At 43.5% G+C, this 24,285-nt stretch overlaps 1 protein-coding gene across 1 annotated transcript in view; it reads right to left on the minus strand.

Annotated features, from left to right (window-relative positions):
* LOC116685230 (NACHT, LRR and PYD domains-containing protein 12) overlaps nt 1-17,452 on the minus strand; it is a 60,262-nt gene extending 42,810 nt beyond the window's left edge. Inside the window, exons 1-3 of the mRNA XM_032510391.1 lie at nt 17,130-17,452; nt 14,752-16,516; nt 14,492-14,665 (exon numbers count right to left, since the gene is read on the minus strand). Of these exons, the coding sequence (XP_032366282.1) occupies nt 14,492-14,665; nt 14,752-16,516; nt 17,130-17,418 (2,228 nt within the window). The 5' untranslated portion in view covers nt 17,419-17,452. The remainder of the gene's footprint in view (nt 1-14,491; nt 14,666-14,751; nt 16,517-17,129) is intronic.
* Between the last annotated feature and the right edge of the window lie 6,833 nt (nt 17,453-24,285).

Raw genomic sequence — 24,285 nt, forward strand, 5'->3', positions numbered from 1 at the left:
CCCTGGCAGCAGATTTTTCGTGCACTTTTCCAACAGTGCGTCACTCACCCGTGTCTGTTCGTTAAAGAAATGAGCATTCATTAAAGAAAGGCAGCATCAAAAAGAAAGGTCTTCAGCCTTGATTTAAAAGAACTGAGAGTAGCAGCGGATCTGCAGGTTTTCTGGGAGTTTATTCCAGATATGAGGAGCATAGAAACTGAAAGCTGCTTCACCCTGTTAGTTCTGACTCTGGGGACAGAAAGTAGACCTGTCCCAGATGACCTGAGAGGTCTGGGGTGGTCATAGTGTAGTAGCAGATCAGAAATGTATTTTGGACCTAAACCGTTAAGTGATTATAAACTAGCAAAAGTACTTTTAAATCAATTCTTTGAGAACAGGAAGCCAGTGTAAAGACTTCAGAACTGGAGTGATGTGATCCAGTCTCTTGGTCTTAGTGAGGACTCGAGCAGCAGCGTTCTGAATCAGCTGCAGCTGTCTGATGGATTTTAGGGAGAACCTGTAAAGACCCCGTTACAGTAGTCAAGTCTACTGAAGATGAAAGCAGGACCAGTTTTTCCAAGTCTGTTGACACATAAGTCCTTTAACCCTTGATATGTTCTTAAGGTGATAGTAGGCTGACTTTGTAATTGTTTAATGTGGCTGTTAAAATTCAGGTCTGAGTCCATGACTACACCAAGTTGGCTTTGTCTGTTGTTTTTAACATTGTGGTTTGAAGCTGAGCGCAGACTTTTAATCGTTCCTCTTTTGCTCCAAAAACAACCACCTCAGTTTTCCTTCATTTAATTTCAGAAAGTTCTGGCACATCCAGCCATTAACTTGTTCGATGCACTTAGTCAGTTTTTGTATTGGACTATAGTCCCCTGGCGATAAGGTTATGTAAATTTGTGTGTCGTCCGCATAACTATGGTAACTTATTTTGTTGTTTCCATAATCTGGGCTAGTGGTAGCATGTAGATGTTAAACAGAAGAGGCCCCAGAATAGAGCCTGGGGAACTCCGCAGGTCATATTGTATGCTCGGATGCATAATTACCTATTGACACAAAGTATCCCTATTCTTTAGTAGGATTCAAACCAGTTTAGTACTGAGCCAGAAAGTCCCACCCAGTTTTCCAATCGGTTTAGTAATATGTCGTGGTCTACTGTGTCAAATGCAGCACTGAGATCAAGTAATACTAAGACTGAAATTTTGCCACTATCTGTGTTAAGGTGGATCATTAAAAACTTTGACGAGAGCCGTCTCAGTGCTGTGGTTGTGGTCGGAAACCCGACTGAAAGGTATCAAAACTGTTGTTTAGTGACAGGAAATGGCTAAGTTGTAGAAAAAAACCGCTTTTTCAATGATTTTACTTAAAACGGAAGGTTTGATATCGGCCTATAGTTGCTCATTAGTGATGTGTCTAGATTGTTCTTTTTTAAGAGTGGCTTGATTACTGCAGTTTCAGGGCCTGTGGAAAGATTCCTGACAGAAGAGACAAGTTCACAATCTGTAGAAGATCAGAAGCCAAACAAGTCGAAACACCAACAACACCCGTTGGTAGAATACAAGGCAACAGGAGGAGGATTCAGATGTTGTATAATGTCTCCAGGTTTTCATGGTTGATTATATGAAATTCTGTCATATTGGAACTAGTTTGCTTGAACACTGTGACAACACATATCCTGAACTTGATATGGAGGCACCGACTGTTTGTCTATCTTCTGATTTTGTCTTTGAAGAAGGATGCAAAGTCATTGCAGGCTTGGTAGATAAAAGTTCAGATGCTACTGGTACTGGAGGGTTTGTTAATCTAAGTCCAGATGCTACTGGTACTGGAGGGTTTGTTAACCTATCAACAGTAGCAAAACCAAGCACGTGAATTATTATTGTTTCTAGAGATAATATCGAGAAGTAGGACCTTTTTGCATTCCTCAGTTCCAAATTATAAATGCGAAGTCTCTCTTTATAGGTGTATAATGGACCAGGAGATTTGTTTTTCGCCATCTTCGTTCAGCTTTCCTACACTCTCTTTTTCTGTTCTCACCAGTAGGACATGTCTCCATGGAGATCTTTCTTACCAGAGACAACTTTGACCTTAGTGGAGCAAGGCATCAATAACATTTGTAATTTTACAGTTGAAATTATCTACAAGATCAGTGACTGAGAGCCCAGAGAGGGCGGGTGTGGAGGAGAAAAGCTGTATAAATGTGTCACTGGTGTTTTCAGTGATATACCGTTTTCTGATTATCTTTGTTTGGACACTTTTGGGCACAGAGATAGTGCCCGCTAAAGAAAACCCAGGAATGATCAGAGAGAGCAAACGTCAGTCACCACAACCTTGGAATGTTCAGACCCTTGGAGACAATCAGTCCAGAGTGTGTCCTTATTGTGAGTGGGCTCTGTCACATGCTGAGTCAGTCCATAGTTCTCAAAAACACAACCAGTCTTTGGTCCCCTGTCCTGGGGGCTGTCAACATGAAGTGTAAAATCACCCGCAATGATTACACAATCAAAGTTAATACAGATTATAGACAGCAGTTCAGTGAAGTCATCAATGAATGTTGCACAATATTTAGGTGGCCTGTAGATATTTAGAAACATCGCTTGAGGGGAAGACTTTAGCTGAAGAGCAACATATAAAAACAAAAACAAAATTCCATAACATATTGCGTACAGTGGAATGAGTCTTTAACAAAATAGCGACTCCCCTCCTTTCTTATTCACTCTATTCTCACTCATAAAACTGAAGTTAGGGGGAGCTGACTCGATGAGACCAGCAGCACTGTTTTTATGGTCTAACCAGGTTCAGATAAAAACATAAATCTAGATTGTGCTTAATAATAAAATCATTGATTAAAAAGGATTTCCTGCCAAAGACCTGACGTTTAGTGAGGCTAGTGTTAGTATGTTTTCATTTTTTGGGACAGGCTGTAGCTGACGAGGAATGGATGCTACATTTGCTAAGTTTGCATTTAAGTGCTTATTCACCATTATTTTCCTATACCTATCACAACATAAACTGAGGAAGAATAGAATCCACAGGGCCCGGCTTGTCTTGGAAAAGTCATGGCTGAGGTGCTTGGCGTTTTGCTTTTGCTCGGGGTTGAGCCATGGGGGTAGGAAGGGGTGTATAATTGATGGGGGAAAGGGAAAAGGTGGTGGAGACATCAGTAGAGACAGCGATGAATCCTCACAGGGTTATTGGTTGGTAAAGAGGTTTGAGGGTTGCTGAATGGGTGAATCTCATAGCGTTCGGGTTGGTAAAGGGGTTTGAGGGGGGCTGGACGGGTGAAGAGGGGAGTGGAGGTTTTGTTGTCTCTTTGCACAGGTGGGGCTGTGCTGGATCACGGCCGCACTTTGTTGTGTCTTCCTTTTGTTTTGATTCGTCTTGTCTCGTGTCCTTGGCAATGTGTAGAGCAGAAAGTAAAGCAGATTAGAGGAAACAGCTTACTCCTGGCTTGTTGAGGAAAAGTCCTTTTGCTTTAAAAAGATGTCTGCGCTCCCAGAAAATGTTAAGATTGTCATGAAATGCAGAGAATGGGACAGTACATTCATTGAAAGCCATTTGTTTAGTGCCAACAGTGGCTGCTGAATCTCTCGCTCCTTTCTGATGACGGTATAGGGCCACTGATAAACACATCTGCGTTTAGGGGGCTGACTGTGTCCAGCAGTTCCATAAAGTCCAGTTTCTGCAGTTCAGACTGTTGTGACCCTATATGCAGAATAATGTTCTTCACAGTTGGGTGTTCTGCCATGATAGCTGGGATTTCTTGGGTCAAGTCAGACACCATGTCTTTGGGAAAAACAGAGTATTTGGTTTTTTACTGTTTTTAAATCTTTTACAGCAGAGTCACCCCAAATCAGGGTTTGAGGCCCAGTTGTTAGCTTTTTACTTTTTGAATTGCTCTCAGTCCTTACCCTGCTGTGTGGCGATGAAACGCAGTCCCGGTCATCAGATGTCTGTCCAGCGCCCTGCAGCAGAGGAGCAATCTGTTATTCCAGTTGCACACCAGGTTGTTGGGGGGGCATTTGTTGCTTATTTTCCCTTTCGCAGCTGTCCACGGCTGTGTCCTACTAGGTACAGGGGTGAAGAAGGAACAGAGGACAGTGGGGGCCAGTTCAGGCTGGTCGTGAGAGGGCTGGACAAGTCTCTTAGGGAGCGAGGGGGGTGCATGACTCAGAGCAAGAGGGGAAAGAGAGGAGAGAGAGAGAGGGGCGGCAAGAGAAGAGGATTGGCAGAAAACTCAGCACAAAAAAGAATATAAAAAGGAGAGACAGAAAGAAATGGGGGTTGTTTTCGGGGACCTCGGAGGACTGGACCTAAGGACAGTGCAGGACCAGACATCTAAACTAAGAGATCGGGATTTGAACAGCGAACTGCAAGAGAAGAATCAGAATATTCTTCAGTGGATTTATGAGACAAGCCCGGAAGATAATCTCAGCCAAACCACCTCCAGAATCATCAGAGTCTGGATTATTCTGGTCAACTGCAGCGATGGCTGAGGAGGACAAGTTTAACTCTGTGAGCTTTGGACAAAGCCTCAAGGTTCTTAAGGTATGTGGGAAGAAATGGGGTGTGGAGGCAAAGGTGTAGAACCTGGTCCCTGCCAGACTCCCTCGTTAAAGTTGCACCCAGCATTTTTCCACTGTAGTTTCCTGTGGTGTAGGTGTGTTTGCATCGCAGCTCCAGAACCTGGAAGTGGAACTCATCAGTGGTGGAAGCGAAGGTTAATCTCCCGGAGGGGCAGATGTGCAGCAGCTGTTGCAGCCATGTCAGCACGTGCGGTTACCATGGAGACAGCATCAGCTGCACCAGGGGGGCAGAACATCTCCATATGCCTACTTGTGATGGAGGTAAGATGGCTGTCAAAAGGTCATTGATCAGTGGATGATGCAACATGGGCGTACCATCATATTTCAGGAGGTTTTGGTGTTTCCACACTGCCCAAAGTCCTGCACTACTCCAAAAGCCACCTGGAGTCCTGTAGATAGTCTGGGATGAGCCTGGCAGTCTACATGCTTCAGTGAGGGCAAGGAGACCGCAGCCTGCCCAGAGAAGGGTTTGGGAAGAGGTCTAGCAATCAAGGTTTCTGCATGGCCCACACAGCCAACCCTACCTGTCCCTGGCCAGTGTCCGTGTCTTTCTACTTCTGTCCCTCATGTCTCCAAGTCTTCTAGCGGTTATTTATCTCAGCTGCCAAAGACAACCTGGTGCCGTGGTCCCGTCCAGATAGAAGATCTTCTTGACCTGAACCTTATCGATATCAACATCGCTCGTCACAACTGGGTCCTTCAGACGTTAAGACCCCGAACGCCAACTGGTGTGATGGGGTGGTCTCAGCTGGGGACTCTTCTTCAGGGAGGACCCACACACAATGAATGGAAGGAAGTCAGATAACTGGAAAGCATAGTAATGATCATATAAATAATGGATGAATAATACACAAGGATATATGAAATCATGGCTATATGTAATTTTCCCATTACAATATATAATAAAGTGTGTACATATACACAGAAGTACATGGAGTTACATGGAAACACATCTATGAAGGTTATTAAACAGTAAGGCAATTACTGCAAATGATCCAGTAGATGGGAGCCGATGTTCAATCAATGTTAGAGTTACAATGCATCGCCAAAACTATATTACCCATAATGCAACTGCACCCTCCATGTAGTTGTGTGCTGATCAACTTTAAACATCCGCAGCATCTCATTAAGAAAGAGTTAGATCATAGACCGTAAATATTACTATTATATTCATATATACAGTCTATGGTCTGGATGTTATTAAAAGTAACACTAAAATAATTAGAAATAAATCTGAACAGCAAACAAGTAGGAGAGCACTCGATGCCCCCCCATCCTGGAGTTCACTGACTTTAAAAGTTAAACAGAAAGACACCACAAACTCTCACAGGAACTTCATGCTTTTATTGTGAAAAGAGACAGAACTCCAAACTAAACATGACACAAGTCAACGGCATTTCTACATTTCATGATCACAGCCTCCATCTTTTTTCTGAGTACCCTGGGTATTACCATCGACCAATCACTGGTCTTTTACATGGCATGTCCACATTTGGTTAAAAACTGAAATTGAAGTTAGGTTTTTTCTTTAGACTAAAGTCTTGTTTATCATTTGAAGCAATAAAACAACTAGTAAATGCAACATTCCTGTCTGTCTTGGACTACGGTGATATTTCATACATGCATCCAACCTCCCAGTGTCTTCATGCGGTGGACACTGTGTCTCATGGAGCCTTGAGATTCATCACACACTTAAAATCTCTCACTCATCACTGTTTGCTGTATTCTCGGGTCGGGGGGGTCTCCCTCTCCATTGGGCGTTGGATGCACTGGCATCTTTTTATTTCTAAGGCAGTATCAGGACTTCTTCCTCCTTATCTGAACACTTCCATCCTCCCGAGGTCTGCAGGGACACATCCCCTGCTCACAGGATCTGGTTTTATTGACAGTCCCTAGAGCCCACACTGACTTTGTTAAAAAGGCTTGTATTGTTATTATGTATATCTATCTATCTATATTAATTTTGCAGCCCCTTGTGCATGGAATCAGCTTCAGAATGAACTCCAGATGAAGGAGTTGGTCTCACTTTATTCTTTTAAAGGCTTTTTAAAGGACCTTGCAGAAAGGCAGTCTTTATATCTGAATTTATTTTTTTAAATTGACTTAGGATCGGGGGTTTTTATGATGACATTGTTGGTTGAATATGAGTGAAAGTGTGTTTATGTATCTACCTGGAAGTGTCTCTGTCTATTTGAAACCGAGCTGCTGCCCATTGCCAGGACACTCTTGTAAAAGAGATTTTTAATCTCAAGGAATTTTTTACCTGGTTAAATTAAGGGTTTAATTGAATGAACATCTTTTATATTGAAGTTTTTCTGGACTAAAGATGGATATGTGTCTGAAGAGATATTTTGTTTTGATAATCTTTTTCAGCGTATCAGATCCTGTGTGTTGGTCTTCCAGACCTTTTGTAGAGGAGACTACCTGTCCCCCCAGACCGGCCTTTAACGGATCCCATATAATAAAACTATTGGGAGCGGAGGCCCAGGTTTGTCTCAGAACAACTTCATCTGATCCCTTATGAATGTGCGAAGAAACCAGCTCTCTGGAGGAGAGGGGGACCACGGCGCCCGTATAGGGGTTTTGGGTTTATCTGGGAACAAAATGAACAAGGTCCATGGTGAGTGATCAGATAAAGTTCTAGATAAATATTCAGCATCTAATGCTCTATGAAATAGCCGCGAGGACAATAAGAACACATCATTCTAGTGAGGGATTTATGAGGGCATGAGTAAAAGGAGGAATCCCGAGTCTGAGGGGGGGATCTGCCTCCAAATGTCTGGTAGATTCAGATCTTTCATATATGTTTGAGTGGTCCTGCTGCTTTGGACCTGGAAGTGGTCTTAGTGCATTTGTCCAGACCAGGATCTAAACAGAAACTGAAACCACGTCCTATAAGTATTATAAAGACACCTCGTCATCATAATGAGGGGCATATACATTTAGGAGTGACCATTGTTCTGAGAATAATAATAATATATGTCAAGACCCTTTTTCTGTTAAATCGGCCCATTCAATCCATCAACATTAAAGAAGTTCTCATTGGTCACGAGGAATCTGGTCAATCATCCTGAATCATTTCATTCATTGGTTCATAACAATAAGCTGACATATTCCTGGAAGTGTGATCCTGTCCAGACTCAGCTGATCAGCAGTGAGAGACAGGAGGAGACTCTCCGTCCTCCACAGGACACAGAGACACTGAGGAGCCAGAAGACAAGATCCCAAACCCAGGATAGAGAGTCTGAGTGGATGAGGTGTTGAAGGTGTGGAGGTGGATCAGTGAGTCAGAGGAGACTGTGTAGAAGGACAGAGAGCCAGCAGGACAGTCCACATACACTGCTACTCTATCAGAGACACGGGGGACGGAGATGGGTGTTTGTCTGCTATTGTGAAGGACAGAGTAACCATCATCAGAGCAGATCAGATTCCAGGACTGATCATTACATACAAACACACAGTTTCCACTGTATCCTCCCTTCTGATCCTTTGTAACTCACTGATACATGAACCGTCCTCTGGTCTGGACCTCCCAGTAACAGCGACCAGTCAGACCATCTCTACACAGCAGCTGAGACCAGAACTCAAACCTCTCTGGATGACCAGGATATGGCTGATCCTCCTCCCTCCCCCATGTTACCGTCCTGTTGTTGTCAGACAGTTTGAGGTTCCTGTTCACGTGTTGGTGTCGACTGTGAGTTCACAGGAATCTGACGGAGAGAAGGAGACACAACACAGCTGCAGTTATTAACCAATCAGCTCTTTGGTGATGACATCACAGGGTTGAATGAGTGATGTCACAGTCTGACGAATGAAATTAAAAACACACTTACACTTCCTCAGACCTGGTGTCAACCATCTGACTCCAGCAGGCTCCACCCTGAAAGGAGGAGGGGGGGGGCATTACATCACTCTCTCACACAGCTGGGTTCTGATCTAATGTAGCGCTGAGATTTACTCATTTATATTCATTCCTAGTTCCTGTCTCTCTAACCTGTCTCTCTCTCTAACCTGTCTCTCTAACCTGTCTCTCTCTCTAACCTCTCTCTCTCTAACCTGTCTCTCTCTCTAACCTGTCTCTCTCTCTAACCTGTCTCTCTAACCTGTCTCTTTCTCTCTCTACCCTGTCTCTCTCTCTAACCTGTCTTTCTCTCTAACTTGAATAATACCTTCCATTATATTAATGTCCAGATAATGTGATTTCCAGGCTGTGAAACTGAAAATATGAAGACATATGATTTGAACAGATATATTTGACAGGCCTTGGTTTTGGGACACATTCTTGATATAAACAAGGTTTGATCTAAATCTGAGACAGGAACAACAACCTGGAAATCAATTTTAACCCAGGGCCCCATTAACAATTTAACGTGCCCCGGACAACAAGACTCAAGACCCCCCCCCCCCCCGCCCGCCCTCCCCCAGTCCCTATCATCAGGAGCATCTAGCCTATACTACTAATAACCAATCAGGAGCATATAGCCTATACTACTAATAACAATCAGGAGCATATAGCCTATACTACTAATAACCATCAGGAGGATATAGCCATATACTACTAATACCCAGTCAGGAGGATATAGCCTATACGTACTAATAACCATCAGGAGCATATAGCCTATACTACTAATAACCAATCAGGAGCATATAGCCTATACTACTAATAACCAATCAGGAGGATATAGCCTATACTACTAATAACCAATCAGGAGGATATAGCCTATACTACTAATAACCAATCAGGAGCATATAGCCTATACTACTAATAACCAATCAGGAGCATATAACCTATACTACTAATAACCAATCAGGCTTCTGCATGGCTCAGTGGAGATGGATGTATTTACAACAGCCTCCACATTTATAAAGTGCATTAAGAGACAGAACAGATGGTCAAACGTTTAAAACAACTTTATATAATTAACCTTTCACAGAACTTAATTATTACATGTTTCATATGTAGCCAATCAGAAACCTATAGACTGCAACAGTGGCATAAAGCAGACAGCTAGGGAGACTTAACTTAAAACCAGAGATTATTTTATGATCATAATAATAATTTTATAATATTTTAGTTCTGATGTTAGTTCCTGGAGATGTTCTCCTTTAAAACTTCCTACACTAATATCTCCTTAATGTTGATCAGTGTGTGTACCTGAGAGTGTCCAGTCTCCAGAGAGGATCCTTCAGTCCCGCTGACAGCAGCTTCACTCCTGAGTCTCCTGGATGATTGTAGCTCAGGTCCAGCTCTCTCAGATGGGAGGGGTTGGAGCTCAGAGCTGAGACCAGAGAAGAACAGCCTTCCTCTGAGATCAGACAGCCTGACAGACTAGAAACACACAGAACAACACACAGGAAGCCTCTGTCAACACGTGGAGCCATGTGCTAGTTCTTTCTTTCTTTGTTGTCCAGGTACATTTTAGTCCAGATTTAGAATTATCTTTAAAATCATCTGCAGTATTTAATTATTTAAAAACAAAAGCAAATTAAAAATGGATTAATCTTTATGGAAGGTACCTCTGGGTCTAGAAAATAATAATTATATAATTACGTAAGTTTATCGTATAAACAGACACAAAACTACACGTCAGCTGTTTATCAACCAAAGTTAGTCAGAGTTTTAAATGGTCATCAGTTGAACGGGTTAATGAATCTAATTCGTTATGAAGTGATTCTAAATCAGAATAAAAGACTTTGGAAACATTCACTTTTCTTAAATGTTTCCAAAGTATTTTCAATTCTGTGTTTTTAAAAGATATATGTTTTTGGTCTGACCTGAGAGTCTCCAGTGTGCAGTGTGGACTCTTCAGTCCATCAGAGACCAGCTTCCCTCCTGAATCCTGCAGGTTGTTGTTACTCAGGCCAGCTCTCTCAGACTAGAGGACTGGGAGCTGAGAACTGAGGACAGAGCTTCACAGCTTCTCTCTGACAGGTTACAGCCACTCAGCCTGGAGAGACAACAGGAAGTTATTTATTATTAACTCCTGTTTATATATATATTATATATATATAATATATATATATATATATATATATATATATATATATATATATATATATATGTTGTCCTTGACTATTGTTTAAATTGGTTTGATGTTCCGAAACACTTAAGTGTGGCAAACATGCAAAGGAACAGGAAATGAGGAAGGGGGCAAAGACTTTTTCACACCACTGTAATACTTGTGACCCTTGCTGCATGTCAGTCCCCCCTCCAATCTCCACTTTCATTTCTTCAATGTCCTGTCATAAAGGCCTAAAAATGCCCAAATTAATCTTAAAAACAGCTGAATCAATACTTTGGGCAATACACTCTCAAGATAAAGAAAAACAGAGGATTTGTAGTCCCTCCATGTTAAATGTTGATCAGTCATCTTATGCTAACGTTAGCATTGTAACATAGAGATCGTGGAAGTTTCCAAAACGTAAAACTACCGCACATATAAACACCAAACTGCTGGATAACTTAATTCTGTCATAACTAAAATATAATCAATGATGAAATACTTTTCATTGATTTATTTGTCTTCCATAGATTTAGATAAATACACGTCAACAAACGTCATTATCCATGTGTCAGTGGCACAACTGCTGTGATCAAACAGCTGATGTGGTCTAACAGCTGATGTGATATAAACAGCTGATGTGGTCTAACAGCTGATGTGGTCTAACAGCTGATGTGATATAAACAGCTGATGTGGTCTAACAGCTGATGTGATATAAACAGCTGATGTGAGCCAAACAGCTGATTGGTCTAACAGCTGATGTGAGCCAAACAGCTGATGTGGTCTAACATCTGATGTGAGCCAAACAGCTGATGTGGTCTAACAGCTGATGTGATATAAACAGCTGATGTGATCTAAGAGCTGATGCTGATTTGAATATTTTCTAAATGTCTAGTTGACCAATCAGATTGTCTCGTTCGACACATGGGTGGTACCATGTGTCAAAAGAATGGAATGCTATCGTTAACAAAAACATGGTACACAAAGGGCTTCACAACATTTGCAGAAAAGAAAAAAAATTGTAAAGCTTGCATGTGCACAACACAATAAAGACCAGTGACTGTAACACAGCAGGTAGCACATCCACCACCGACGAGGGCATTTGATGGATTTTGTGGATCTCACACAGTCAGAGAGGAAAAAGTGTTGTTTGGTGATGATTGATATGTTTTCAAAATGGGTGGAGGTGTTTCCCGCTTCAAAAAAACTGCTTCAGTGTCAGCAAAAGCTCTAATGACAGAAATTATTCCCAGATGCGGAGTACCAAGTCGGTTGTCAAGCAATAACGGCACGCATTTGTCAATGAAGCAATAACCCAACGTGAGAACGGCAAATTAAAAACAAAACTGGCAAAATGCAGCAATGACACAGGCCTCCCTTATACAAAAGTGTTACCAGTGCTGCTAATGTACATGCGAATGAGGGTAAGAACGCACAGTAACCTTAGTCCTTTCGAGATCCTTTTCGGCAGACCACCCAGTGTGGGGGTTTAGAGGCTCCTAAAGCACCCCTTCCCTCCACAGCTCTGTGTGAGCATGATATGCTAGAGTAGTGTGTACAACTGTCTTCTGCTCCCTCTCCCATAAGAATGCAGGTTTCTACTGCCCTGCCCCAACCAGCTGAAGGACTGCTCCACACGCTGAAGACGGAAGATTTCGTGGTCAAGAAAGAATTCAGGAGAAGAAACTGGCAAGCCCAACGCTGGCAAGGTCCCTCCCAGGTTCTTCTGGTCACCCCACACGGCAATGAGGTTGAATAGCGGGCCCCGTGGATCCACACATCACACTTCAAGAGGATTCCAGCACAGAGGAAGAGCCAGTCCCGCCAGAAGACCGAAAATCCGTGACCTGACAGACGGCGGTTCTGTTTTACCAATGTCACACACACACACACACACACACACACACAACACACACACACACACACACAACACCACACACACACACCACACACACACACACACACACACACACCACACACACACACACACACACAAAGGCAGTGGTAAAGACTGACTCCAACGTGTGTCGCGTGCTAGTGGACAACCTCTGACACCAGAAGAAATCCACAACACCAGAAGAAAAATCTGCAGCATGGTACTGCATCACTCGGGCAACCAAACACACACACAACACATTCCTGAAGGGCGCAGCACTCGCTGTGACGATGGAAGAACACAGGAAGAGACAGACATGGTGTATGACGTAAATGTGTTCTTGTTCACTGTTTTCTGTCTATGGTTGTGGGGGTAGCATTTTGGTTACTAGACAGATATGATAGAGCTAAATCTGACAATACCCTTTATTGATACTACTGATGCACAATACACCCACACACTCAGTTCTCACTCGTCGAATAAAGGGGTAAAATGAGTAGAGCGCTCTTCCCCTTTCTCGTCTAGACAGTATTAGAAACCGGGGTACGAGAAATATAAACAAAACAATAACCTTAGGACAACAAACTTCACGGTGGTAGCTAATACGTCAGCCACCTTTCAGTTACAACCATGCGATTACTTTCAGTCCGAAAATGACATATCTCTCTGGGGTGAGATAGAAATTTATAGAAAAAGAAAAACAATAAGAACACACTTAGTAGAGGTAAAAGGCCAAAATCAACTCTTAACTCTTAACATTGTGCAAAATAAATTGGTTCTTTCTCCTAACAAAGACGACGCATTCTCATCCAACATGTGGCTGGGTTCAATCAGCAAATTTACACGCGATGTAGGGATCAATGACTCATGTTTTGTGTGTTCGTAGTTTCCCCACTCACAGAAACAGGCTACACCCGTTAAACCACAGGCGTTAAATCCTGATGGTCCTGCATTTTTTCATTTGCCCTCTTACAATGAGGACGTTTACCACCCGGACTCAGCTTCCGAATTTGAGTTGCTCCAGATGCATAAGATCCATTTTAATTCTCATTTTCCTTCTTTTAGACTAGATGTAGTGGTAGCTTAAACTAAGAGGTTTAAAAAAAACTTTTTGGGACGTGCAGATATGCATGTCTTCTTTTCAGTAATTTTCAATTGTGTTGTGATTGGTATGTAATCAAAAGGAAGGAATGTAATGGGAAAATTACATTTAACCAATGATTTTCATATTATTCATTCATAAGATCTCCAGTGCCTCTCAGAGTATGTGACTTCTGCATCTTTCCTCAGTTTCTTCTCCTTGTTGGAGACTACAAGATATGTTATGTCTCTGCATTTGTCCTCTAAGGAAAAATGGCATACAGTCTGACTGAAACAGTTGTTTAAAGCCTTGTTTATCATGGCTGGTCCCAGGTCGAGACCATAGTCTATCCAAAGAGACGAGATGTTCTTTTTCAGCTAAGATAGAATGACCGGTCAAGAAACTTGACGCACGGAGGGCAGATTCAGAAATACGTAAGAGCTCCAACTGTCTGCGTGAGGTCCACTAATGGTTATGTTTAAGATTAGAATGTTTTCCAAACAAGGCATGGTTTCTGCTGGGGGCGCTGGATATAAGGGACTGTATTTGCTGCCCAAGACACACAGAACTGTGACAACTCTGTAACTGCACATTGTGAAAGCTGTTCTGTCATTTTGATTGTTCTCTGCAGGAAACAATTAAACCCTTCCACCAAATACCTAAAACCTTTAATCCAGTTTGCAGCTTGTCTTTATTTTGTCTCAACAAGGTCTCTTTTGGCACTGAAATTCCTCCCTGATTATACTTGTTGTATAATCAGACTAAAAACATGTCCAGTAATCAAAGTCAGATAATATTAAAATATAAATGATTTCTGGATTTCAGCCACAGTTCATATTTCATTATTTATGAAGTGATTCTAAATCAGAATGAAATACTTTGGAAACATTCAAGAAAAGTAAATGTTTCCAAAGTATTTTTCAATTTTGTGTTTTTCAAAGATTATTGTTGTTGGTCTGACCTGAGAGTCTCCAGAGTGCAGTGTGGACTCTTCAGTCCATCAGAGATCAGCTTCCCTCCTGAATCCTGCAGGTTGTTGTTACTCAGGTCCAGCTCTCTCAGACTAGAGGACTGGGAGCTGAGAACTGAGGACAGAGCTTCACAGCTTCTCTCTGACAGGTTACAGCCACTCAGCCTGGAGAGACAACAGGAAGTTATTTATTATTAACTCCTGATATAAAAAGATAGCAGAGTATTTATTGATGAATAAATCCCACGTACAGAGCTTTGTTGGAGGCTTTGACCACTGGCAGCAGCCTCAGAAGAGCCTCCTCTGAAGTTTCAAATTTCTTCAGGTCAAACACGTCCAGATCTTCTTCTGATGACAGTAAGATGAAGACCAGAGCTGACCACTGAGAAGGAGACAGTTTATCTGTGGAGAGACGTCCTGATCTCAGAGACCATTGAATCTCCGCCACTAGAGAACGATCATTCAGTTCATTCAGACAGTGGAACAGATTGATGCTTCTCTCTGCAGACAGATCCTCATCCATCTTCTTCTTGATGTACTCCACTGTTTCCTGATTGGTCTGTGAGCTACGTCCTGTCTGTGTCAGCAGACCTTGTAGGCGTTTCTGATTGGTCTGCAGAGAAAGACCAAGGAGGAAGCGGAGGAACAAGTCCAGGTGTCCATTTGGACTCTGTAAGGCCTTGTCCACAGCCCTCTGGTAGAACTGTGTTGATGATGTTTGTTCTTCTGCCAGCAGGTTGACTCCAGAGTTGGTGAAGGTCAGATGGACATGAAGAGCAGCCAGAAACTCCTGAACACTCAGATGGACAAAGCTGAACACCTTGTCCTGGTACAGTCCTCTCTCCTCCTTAAAGATCTGTGTGAACACTCCTGAGACCACTGAGGCTGCTGTGATATCGATGTCACACTCTGTCAGGTCTGATTCATAGAAGATCAGGTTGCCTTTCTGCAGCTGCTCAAAAGCCAGTTTTCCCAAAGACTCCATCATCTTCCTGCTCTCTGGACTCCAGTGTGGATCCGTCTCAGCTCCTCCATCATACTTGACCTTCTTCACTTTGGACTGAACCACCAGGAAGTGAATGTACATCTCAGTCAGGGTCTTGGGCAGCTCTCCTCCGTCTCTGGTCTTCAACTCGTCCTCCAGAACTGTAGCAGTGATCCAGCAGAAGACTGGGATGTGGCACATGATGTGGAGGCTTCGTGATCTCTTGATGTGGGAGATGATCCTGCTAGCCTGCTCCTCATCTCTGAATCTCTTCCTGAAGTACTCCTCCTTCTGGGCGTCAGTGAACCCTCTGACCTCTGTCACCATGTCAACACACCCAGGAGGGATCTGATTGGCTGCTGCAGGTCGGGTGGTTATCCAGAGGCGAGCAGAGGGAAGCAGATCCCCCCTGATGAGGTTTGTCAGCAGCACACCCACTGAGGTGGACTCTGTAACATCAGTCAGGATCTCAGTGTTGAGGAAGTCCAGAGGAGGTCGACACTCATCCAGACCGTCAAAGATGAAGACCACCGGGACCTCTTCAAACCTACAGAGTCCTGCTTCTTTGGTTTCACTAAAGAAGTAATCAACAAGTTCCACCCAGCTGAACTTTCTCTTTTTCAGCACATTCAGCTCTCTGAAGGTGAATAGGAATATGAACTGGATGTCCTGGTTGGCTTTGCCTTCAGCCCAGTCCAGAGTGAACTTCTGTGTTAAGACTGTTTTCCCGATGCCAGCCACTCCCGTTGTCATCACTGCTCTGATTGGTTCATCTCTTCCAGGTGGGGTTTTAAAGATGTCTTCTTGTCTTATTGTTGGTTCTGGTCTGTCTGGTTTCCAGGATGCTGTTTCAATCTGTATGACCTCATGTTCTTCATTGACCCCTGCAGCCCCTCCCTTCATGAGGTAGATCTCTGTGAACATCTGATTCAGAACGGTTTGGTTTCCTGCTTTAGCAATCCCCTCAAACACACGCTGGAACTTCCTGTCTAGCTTAGATTTGAGTTTTCGCTGACACGCAGCACGAATCTCTGAATGAATAAAACAATGATGTCAATGAGGGTTTTTTCTGGTGAATGTGAGTGTGAACATTTCTGTATTCATCAAATCTATTCACTAAAACAACTGGTATGTTGGGTGTCTCAGTCAAAAAGTATAGAAGCAACAAGAGGCCAAACTCTAGAGAAGGTTGTGTTGGTTCAGTCCAAGATGGCGGAGCTGCAGCTCGGTCATGGGTGCGTTCTGTTGAGTTTCTCCTCTTGTTACTGCTATACTGTGTCTCAGTCATACATCTATGAACTCTTCATTGTCCAATAAGCCAGAAGGTATATGACTTAATAACAGAGGGAATCAATATTGCCCAAGCAGTATCTTCCAGTGACATCAGAGTGTGCCGACTCTAACCAGCAGAGTTACCAAAACAGTCTGACTGGGTTTCATCATGTTTTGTTGTCAGAGACCCTTTAAATGTAGTTTCTCTGGTGGAGGATTGGGAGCTTGTTCTCTTCTTGTCAACACAACATATGTATCTTTGTAGATAAGAGGGAGACATAGGTAACACAGCTAATGGTTGTTGAAGACTGGGATAGACAAGTTTGATCTTTGTTACATCAATTTTTTAAATTTATAATGAATATGACTTACCTTCACCTTCTGGGGTGTTGACTTCTCCATGACACGGTAACTTCTTCACCAGATCATTTAGATTCATCTTCTTTAAAACTATTCTGGTCACATCAATGATCTTTATACTGTGGGTCTGGAGCATCATCTCCACGGTGTTAAGCCGGGTTTCTTTCTCCAGTTTACTCTTTGGGATTGCTGGGAAGTCGTTGAGGGCTCCTTCCTGCTGCAGGTGCCAATTAAACTTTTCAAAGTCCTCAGCTCCTAAGTCTTCTAAGATTCTTAAGACGACTTCTTGAGGCGTCTCCATCTTTTGTCCCTGCAAAGATCCAAAACATACCAAAAAGACAAACACAATTATGGTTACACACACACACAGACACCTTTGTTGACCTTTGTTACTGATTGAAGTCAACACACACGGATGCACGCGCACACGTGCGTACACGCACAGACACTCACACACACACACACACACACACACACACACACACACACACACAAACACACACACACACCCTATTATAATGAAGCGGTTTCTTACCTCCTTCAGAAATGAGGTGACCCTCTCTCTACTAAACTAACTAAAGAACAGCTTGAGTTGACGAGTAGAACGTTCCAGACAGACAAGTTCAAAGTCCTTCAGGTGTAGATCCACGTCGAGAGAAAGAACTGAGACACGGACTCGGAGAGTAAAAGGAATCTAGAAACAGGAACCAAGAGGAACCGCCCAGAGAGGCTCAGCATGAGCTCATCCACTGCAGACAGTTAACATGCAATAACACATTTATTGGAGAGAGTCTGCTTAGATTACAACAGAGGACACACACACACATAATAATTGAGGTAAGGTTGGAGACACTACCTTATTTAATCATAACATTGTGTGTGTTTCCTCTTTGCTACATCGGGGACAAAAAACATTTACAAGAAGTGAAACAAAAAATAGATTTGGGGAGATTTACACTTTAACATTGTTGGTTTTAATATGCAGCAGAATCATATTTTAGGCATTTGCAACTGAAAATGATGCATGAAAATAATGAAAATAAAATGTTTGATGCTAAAATTTACATAAAAGACACTCAGACCCCCCGATGTGGAAACTAGGCCATGAGATGCTTTTTTGTTAAGTTAATGAGATTAGATAATACTTTATTCATCCCACAATGGGAAAATTGTGACGGTTAGCTGAGGATAGGACCCAAAATGCAGAGACGAGAACAGCAGGCAGGCAGGCGAGGGTAAGCAGGGGTTTAATGAAAACAGGCAGGGTTCCAAAAAAACACAGGGACACAAAAGGCAGCGGGCAAAAGTCCAAAAAGGACAAGAGGAAAATTAAAACAGGAACGGGAGAAAAGAAACTAGACAACAACAAAGGGAACACAGAGGTTAAATACAAGAGGTAACGAGGAACAGGTGAGACATCAGGTGAATCACATTAGGGCAGGGCGGGAAAATCAGACAGAACGGAAGCAAAACTAGACAAGGCAGGAAACCTTGCTATCAAAACAAAACGGGAAGCAGAAAAGACACTTACTGGGAAAACACGAGACAGAGATAACCACAAAAGACCGGGGAGGAACTGAGACACAAACACAAGGAGAAAAGACAAGACCAAAAAACAAAGGACAACAAGAAACCACAGTGCCCACCCAAACCATCACAGAAATTCCTTTGTTACAGCAACAGAAGTTTCCTACAGTAAAAAAGCAAAAAAAAAAAAAATTAAACTTGTTCTGATGGATCAGTGTTATGGATTTAGTGGCTGAAGGTGTTAGGATGAATATTATTCACCACATAGGATCAATAAGGGGTATCAACAGAGGATCATAAGGGTGTCCACACAGGATCAATAAGGGGTATCCACATAGGATCAATAAGGGGTATCAACATAGGGTCAATAAGGGGTATCAACATAGGGTCAATAAGGGGAATCAACATAGGATCAATAAGGGGTATCTACATAGGATCAATAAGGGTATCTACATAGGATCAATAAGGGGTATCAACATAGGATCAATAAGGGTATCCACATAGGATCAATAAGGGGTATCACATAGGATCAATAAGGGGTATCTACATAGGATCAATAAGGGGTATCGACGTAGGATCAATAAGGGGTATCTACATAGGATCAATAAGGGGTATCTACATAGGATCAATAGGGGTATCTACATAGGATCAATAAGGGTATTGACATAGGATCAATGAGGAGTATCAACATAGGATCAATAAGGGGTATCCACATAGGATCAATAAGGGGTATCCACATGGATCAATAAGAGGTATCAACATAGGATCAATAAGGATATCAACATAGGATCAATAAGGGGTATTACATAGGATCAATAAGGGTATCAATATGGGCTCAATAAGGGGTATCAACATAGGATCAATAAGGGTATCTACATAGGATCAATAAGGGGTATTGACATAGGATCAATAAGGGGTATCAACATAGGATCAATAAGGGGTATCCACATAGGATCAATAAGGGTATCCACATAGGATCAATAAGGGGTATCCACATAGGATCAATAAGGGGTATCAACATAGGATCAATAAGGGGTATCTACATAGGATCAATAAGGGGTATTGACATAGGATCAATAAGGGGTATCAACATAGGATCAATAAGGGGTATCTACATAGGATCAATAAGGGGTATTGACATAGGATCAATAAGGGTATCTACATAGGATCAATAAGGGGTATTGACATAGGATCAATAAGGGGTATCAACATAGGATCAATAAGGGGTATTGACATAGGATCAATAAGGGGTATCAACATAGGATCAATAAGGGGTATCCACATAGGATCAATAAGGGGTATCCACATAGGATCAATAAGGGGTATCCACATAGGATCAATAAGGGGTATCAACATAGGATCAATAAGGGGTATCTACATAGGATCAATAAGGGGTATTGACATAGGATCAATAAGGGGTATCAACATAGGATCAATAAGGGGTATCTACATAGGATCAATAAGGGGTATTGACATAGGATCAATAAGGGGTATCTACATAGGATCAATAAGGGGTATTGACATAGGATCAATAAGGGGTATCAACATAGGATCAATAAGGGGTATTGACATAGGATCAATAAGGGGTATCAACATAGGATCAATAAGGGGTATCGACATAGGATCAATAAGGGGTATCTACATAGGATCAATAAGGGGTATCGACATAGGATCAATAAGGGGTATCAACATAGGATCAATAAGGGGTATCTACATAGGATCAATAAGGGGTATCTACATAGGATCAATAAGGGGTATCAACATAGGATCAATAAGGGGTATCTACATAGGATCAATAAGGGGTATCTACATAGGATCAATAAGGGGTATCAACATAGGATCAATAAGGGGTATCTACATAGGATCAATAAGGGGTATCGACATAGGATCAATAAGGGGTATCGACATAGGATCAATAAGGGGTATCAACATAGGATCAATAAGGGGTATCCACATAGGATCAATAAGGGGTATCCACATAGGATCAATAAGGGGTATCTACATAGGATCAATAAGGGATATCAACATAGGATCAATAAGGGGTATCTACATAGGATCAATAAGGGGTATCAGCATAGGATCAATAAGGGGTATCAACATAGGATCAATAAGGGGTATCTACATAGGATCAATAAGGGGTATCCACATAGGATCAATAAGGGGTATCCACATAGGATCAATAAAGGGTATCCACATAGGATCAATAAGGGGTATCCACATAGGATCAATAAGGGGTATCAACATAGGATCAATAAGGGGTATCAACATAGGATCAATAAGGGGTATCTACATAGGATCAATAAGGGGTATTGACATAGGATCAATAAGGGGTATCAACATAGGATCAATAAGGGGTATCAACATAGGATCAATAAGGGGTATCAACATAGGATCAATAAGTGGTATCAACATAGGATCAATAAGGGGTATCCACATAGGATCAATAAGGGGTATCTACATAGGATCAATAAGGGGTATGACATAGGATCAATAAGGGGTATCAACATAGGATCAATAAGGGGTATCAACATAGGATCAATAAGGGGTATCTACATAGGATCAATAAGGGGTATCTACATAGGATCAATAAGGGGTATCAACATAGGATCAATAAGGGGTATCTACATATGATCAATAAGAGGTATCCACATAGGATCAATAAGGGGTATCAACATAGGATCAATAAGGGGTATCAACATAGGATCAATAAGGGGTATCTACATAGGATCAATAAGGGGTATCAACATAGGATCAATAATCAACACAGAAACAGACAAAAGGTACCAGCTAAAAACAAAGATGGCCACGGTAACGTCTGACTACTGTGTACAGATAGAAGTTGGATGTGTAATAAAGTGTGTACATATACACATAGTACATAAAGTTACATGGAAACACATCTATGAAGGTTATTAAACAGTAAGGCAATTACTGCAAATGATCCAGTAGATGGAGCCAATGTTCAATCAATGTTAGAGTTTGTCATGAGCTCTCTCTCTGCCTGGTAACACGCTGATTGGGGTTTGATGACTTTCACCTGTTTCTGCTCTGCTCTGCCTCACCCTCGTTACCTACCAGCTGCACTGCATTCACCACTCATCATGTCCTGTATATAACGCCTTGTTTTTCAGTCCTCACTTGTCAGATCGTCTGCTACCAGTACCTGTTACCTGCCTGTTTTGGGAAAAGCTTTTTGACTCTCTACTGGTGATCCCGGATCCGCTCGATTACTTCCGTGTTCTCCTGCTCCGGACTTCTCGGATCATCCAGCTCCTGCTCTCGCTGTTCGGCTCCTGGGGATCTACACATGTGCTGATTTTTGGATTTCCCGGTACCTCTGAAACTCCCATACCCCCAACCCTTTAATAAACTATCGAACGTGACGCTTTTGTGGTCCTCGTCTTGTTTGGTGTCTGACAGTACGATCTGACCAAACATGGACCCAGCGCACGGTCATAACAGCATGGAAACCGACGGCTCAGAACCACCCACCGCCATGCAACGCCTGGTAGAGACAGAGAGAGAGGTGGATCGCAACACGGCTGACATTGCCTCTCTACTCCAAGCCGGCTTCCAACAGCGTCAGCAGTTCCAGCAGCAACAGCAACAGCAACTTGCAATTATTATCCAACTTCTCACCAACCTTTCTCCTCTGCCTGCTCCCACCGGCCCAGCTCCAGTCAGCCTGCTCACCGGCCCAGCACCCGAGTCTCCTGCCCAGTCCCCTATTGCCGCGGCTGTCGGAGTCCCAGAACCCAGGATCGGCAATCCAGAACGGTTCAGCGGCGACCCAACCCAGGTACGGGCGTTCCTGACGAGCTGCCGTGTCCAGTTCACCCTGCAACCCAGGACTTTTGCCACTGAAGGGGCGAAGGTCGGTTACGTGATTACTCACCTGACGGGCCGAGCTCGTCTCCGGGGAACGGCGGAGTTCGAGCGCCAGACCCCAGCATGTTCGACCTTCAACCTATTCGCAGAGGAGATGCTCAAGGTATTCGATTTGGAGTCCACAACTGCCGAGGCATCTCGAACTCTGATGAGTATTCGCCAAGGTAGAAGGACTGTTGCAGATTACTCCATCGACTTTCGAACTGTGGCAAGTCGGAGCTCCTGGAACATGGAAGCATTGGTGGATGCTTTCCTCCACAGCCTGGCGGACTACGTAAAGGACGAGTTGGTTTCCCATGATCAACCCCCCACTCTCGATGAAGCCATTGCCCTGGCTGTCCGCATCGACCGCAGGATTCAGGCCCGCCGTCGAGAGAGAGGGCGCCAGGGTCCATCTACCAGCACACGGAGCGTCCCAACTGCTCTTCTGTTCTCACCTGCCACACCATCTAGCCAGCTGGACCAGTCTGAACCGATGGAGATCGGCCGCGCCTCCCTAACCCCTGCAGAGCGCCAGCGACGCCTCACCTCCAACTTGTGTCTGTACTGTGGTGGGGATGGTCATCGAGTCGTCACCTGTCCAGTAAAAGCCGGAGCTCACCAGATGTAGGAGGAATCCGGATGAGCTCAATGAACATTCCGCCCTCCATCAGTCGTAAACCCCTCATCCAAGTCTGTCTTCGCCTGTCTGATTCTACCCACACTCTGGCAGCTCTGGTGGACTCTGGCGCAGAAGCAAATATTATTGACACGGGACTTGCTTGTCAGCTGGGCTTGAAAAACCATCACTTGTCCACTCCTGTTCCAGCCCGGGCCCTGGATGGTCACTTACTGGGTACAGTTACCAGCATCACAGCTCCCGTATCTATGATGGTGTCAGGAAACCATCGTGAGACCATCCGCTTCCATCTGCTCAGCTCTCAAGGCCAACCCCTAATCTTGGGCTACCCTTGGCTCCGTCTCCACAATCCTCACCTCGATTGGGCCTCCGGAACTGTGAAAGAGTGGGGGGTCACCTGCCACCTGACCTGTTTGCGTGCTGCCTCGCTGTTCCCCGGCTCAGTACCCCCCAGCATTGCCCCCGACATTTCTAATGTTCCTGACTGTTACCATGGTCTCCGAGAGGTGTTCAACAAGACCAAAGCCACATCACTGCCCCCACACCGTCCGTACGACTGTGCCATTGAGTTTCTCCCTGGTACTGCTCCACCCAAAGGTCACCTGTACTCACTATCCCCTCCTGAAAGAAAAACTATGGAGGAGTACGTCAGGAACTCCCTGGCAGCTGGACTTATCCGCCCGTCTTCCTCTCCTGCTGGTGCCGGGTTCTTCTTTGTGGGAAAGAAAGATGGTTCTCTTCGCCCCTGCATTGATTATCGAGGTCTCAATGATGTCACAGTGAAGAACCGGTACCCTCTGCCTTTACTCACCTCTGCTTTTGAGTTGCTCCAGGGATCCACTATTTTCACAAAACTGGACCTTAGGAATGCTTACCACCTAGTGCGAGTAAGGGAGGGTGACGAGTGGAAGACTGCATTCAACACCCACACCGGCCATTACGAGTACCTGGTAATGCCATTTGGCCTCACCAACGCCCCAGCGGTATTCCAGGCGCTGGTAAATGATGTGCTGCGGGACATGCTGAATAAATTCGTCTTCGTGTACCTGGATGACATCTTAATATTCTCCAGAACTCTGTCTGAACACATCCGTCATGTCCAGCTGGTTCTTCGTCGACTTCTGGAGAACTCTC

This window comes from Etheostoma spectabile, unplaced genomic scaffold (genome assembly GCF_008692095.1).
Source record: "Etheostoma spectabile isolate EspeVRDwgs_2016 unplaced genomic scaffold, UIUC_Espe_1.0 scaffold00569674, whole genome shotgun sequence".
NCBI classification, from domain to species: domain Eukaryota; kingdom Metazoa; phylum Chordata; class Actinopteri; order Perciformes; family Percidae; genus Etheostoma; species Etheostoma spectabile.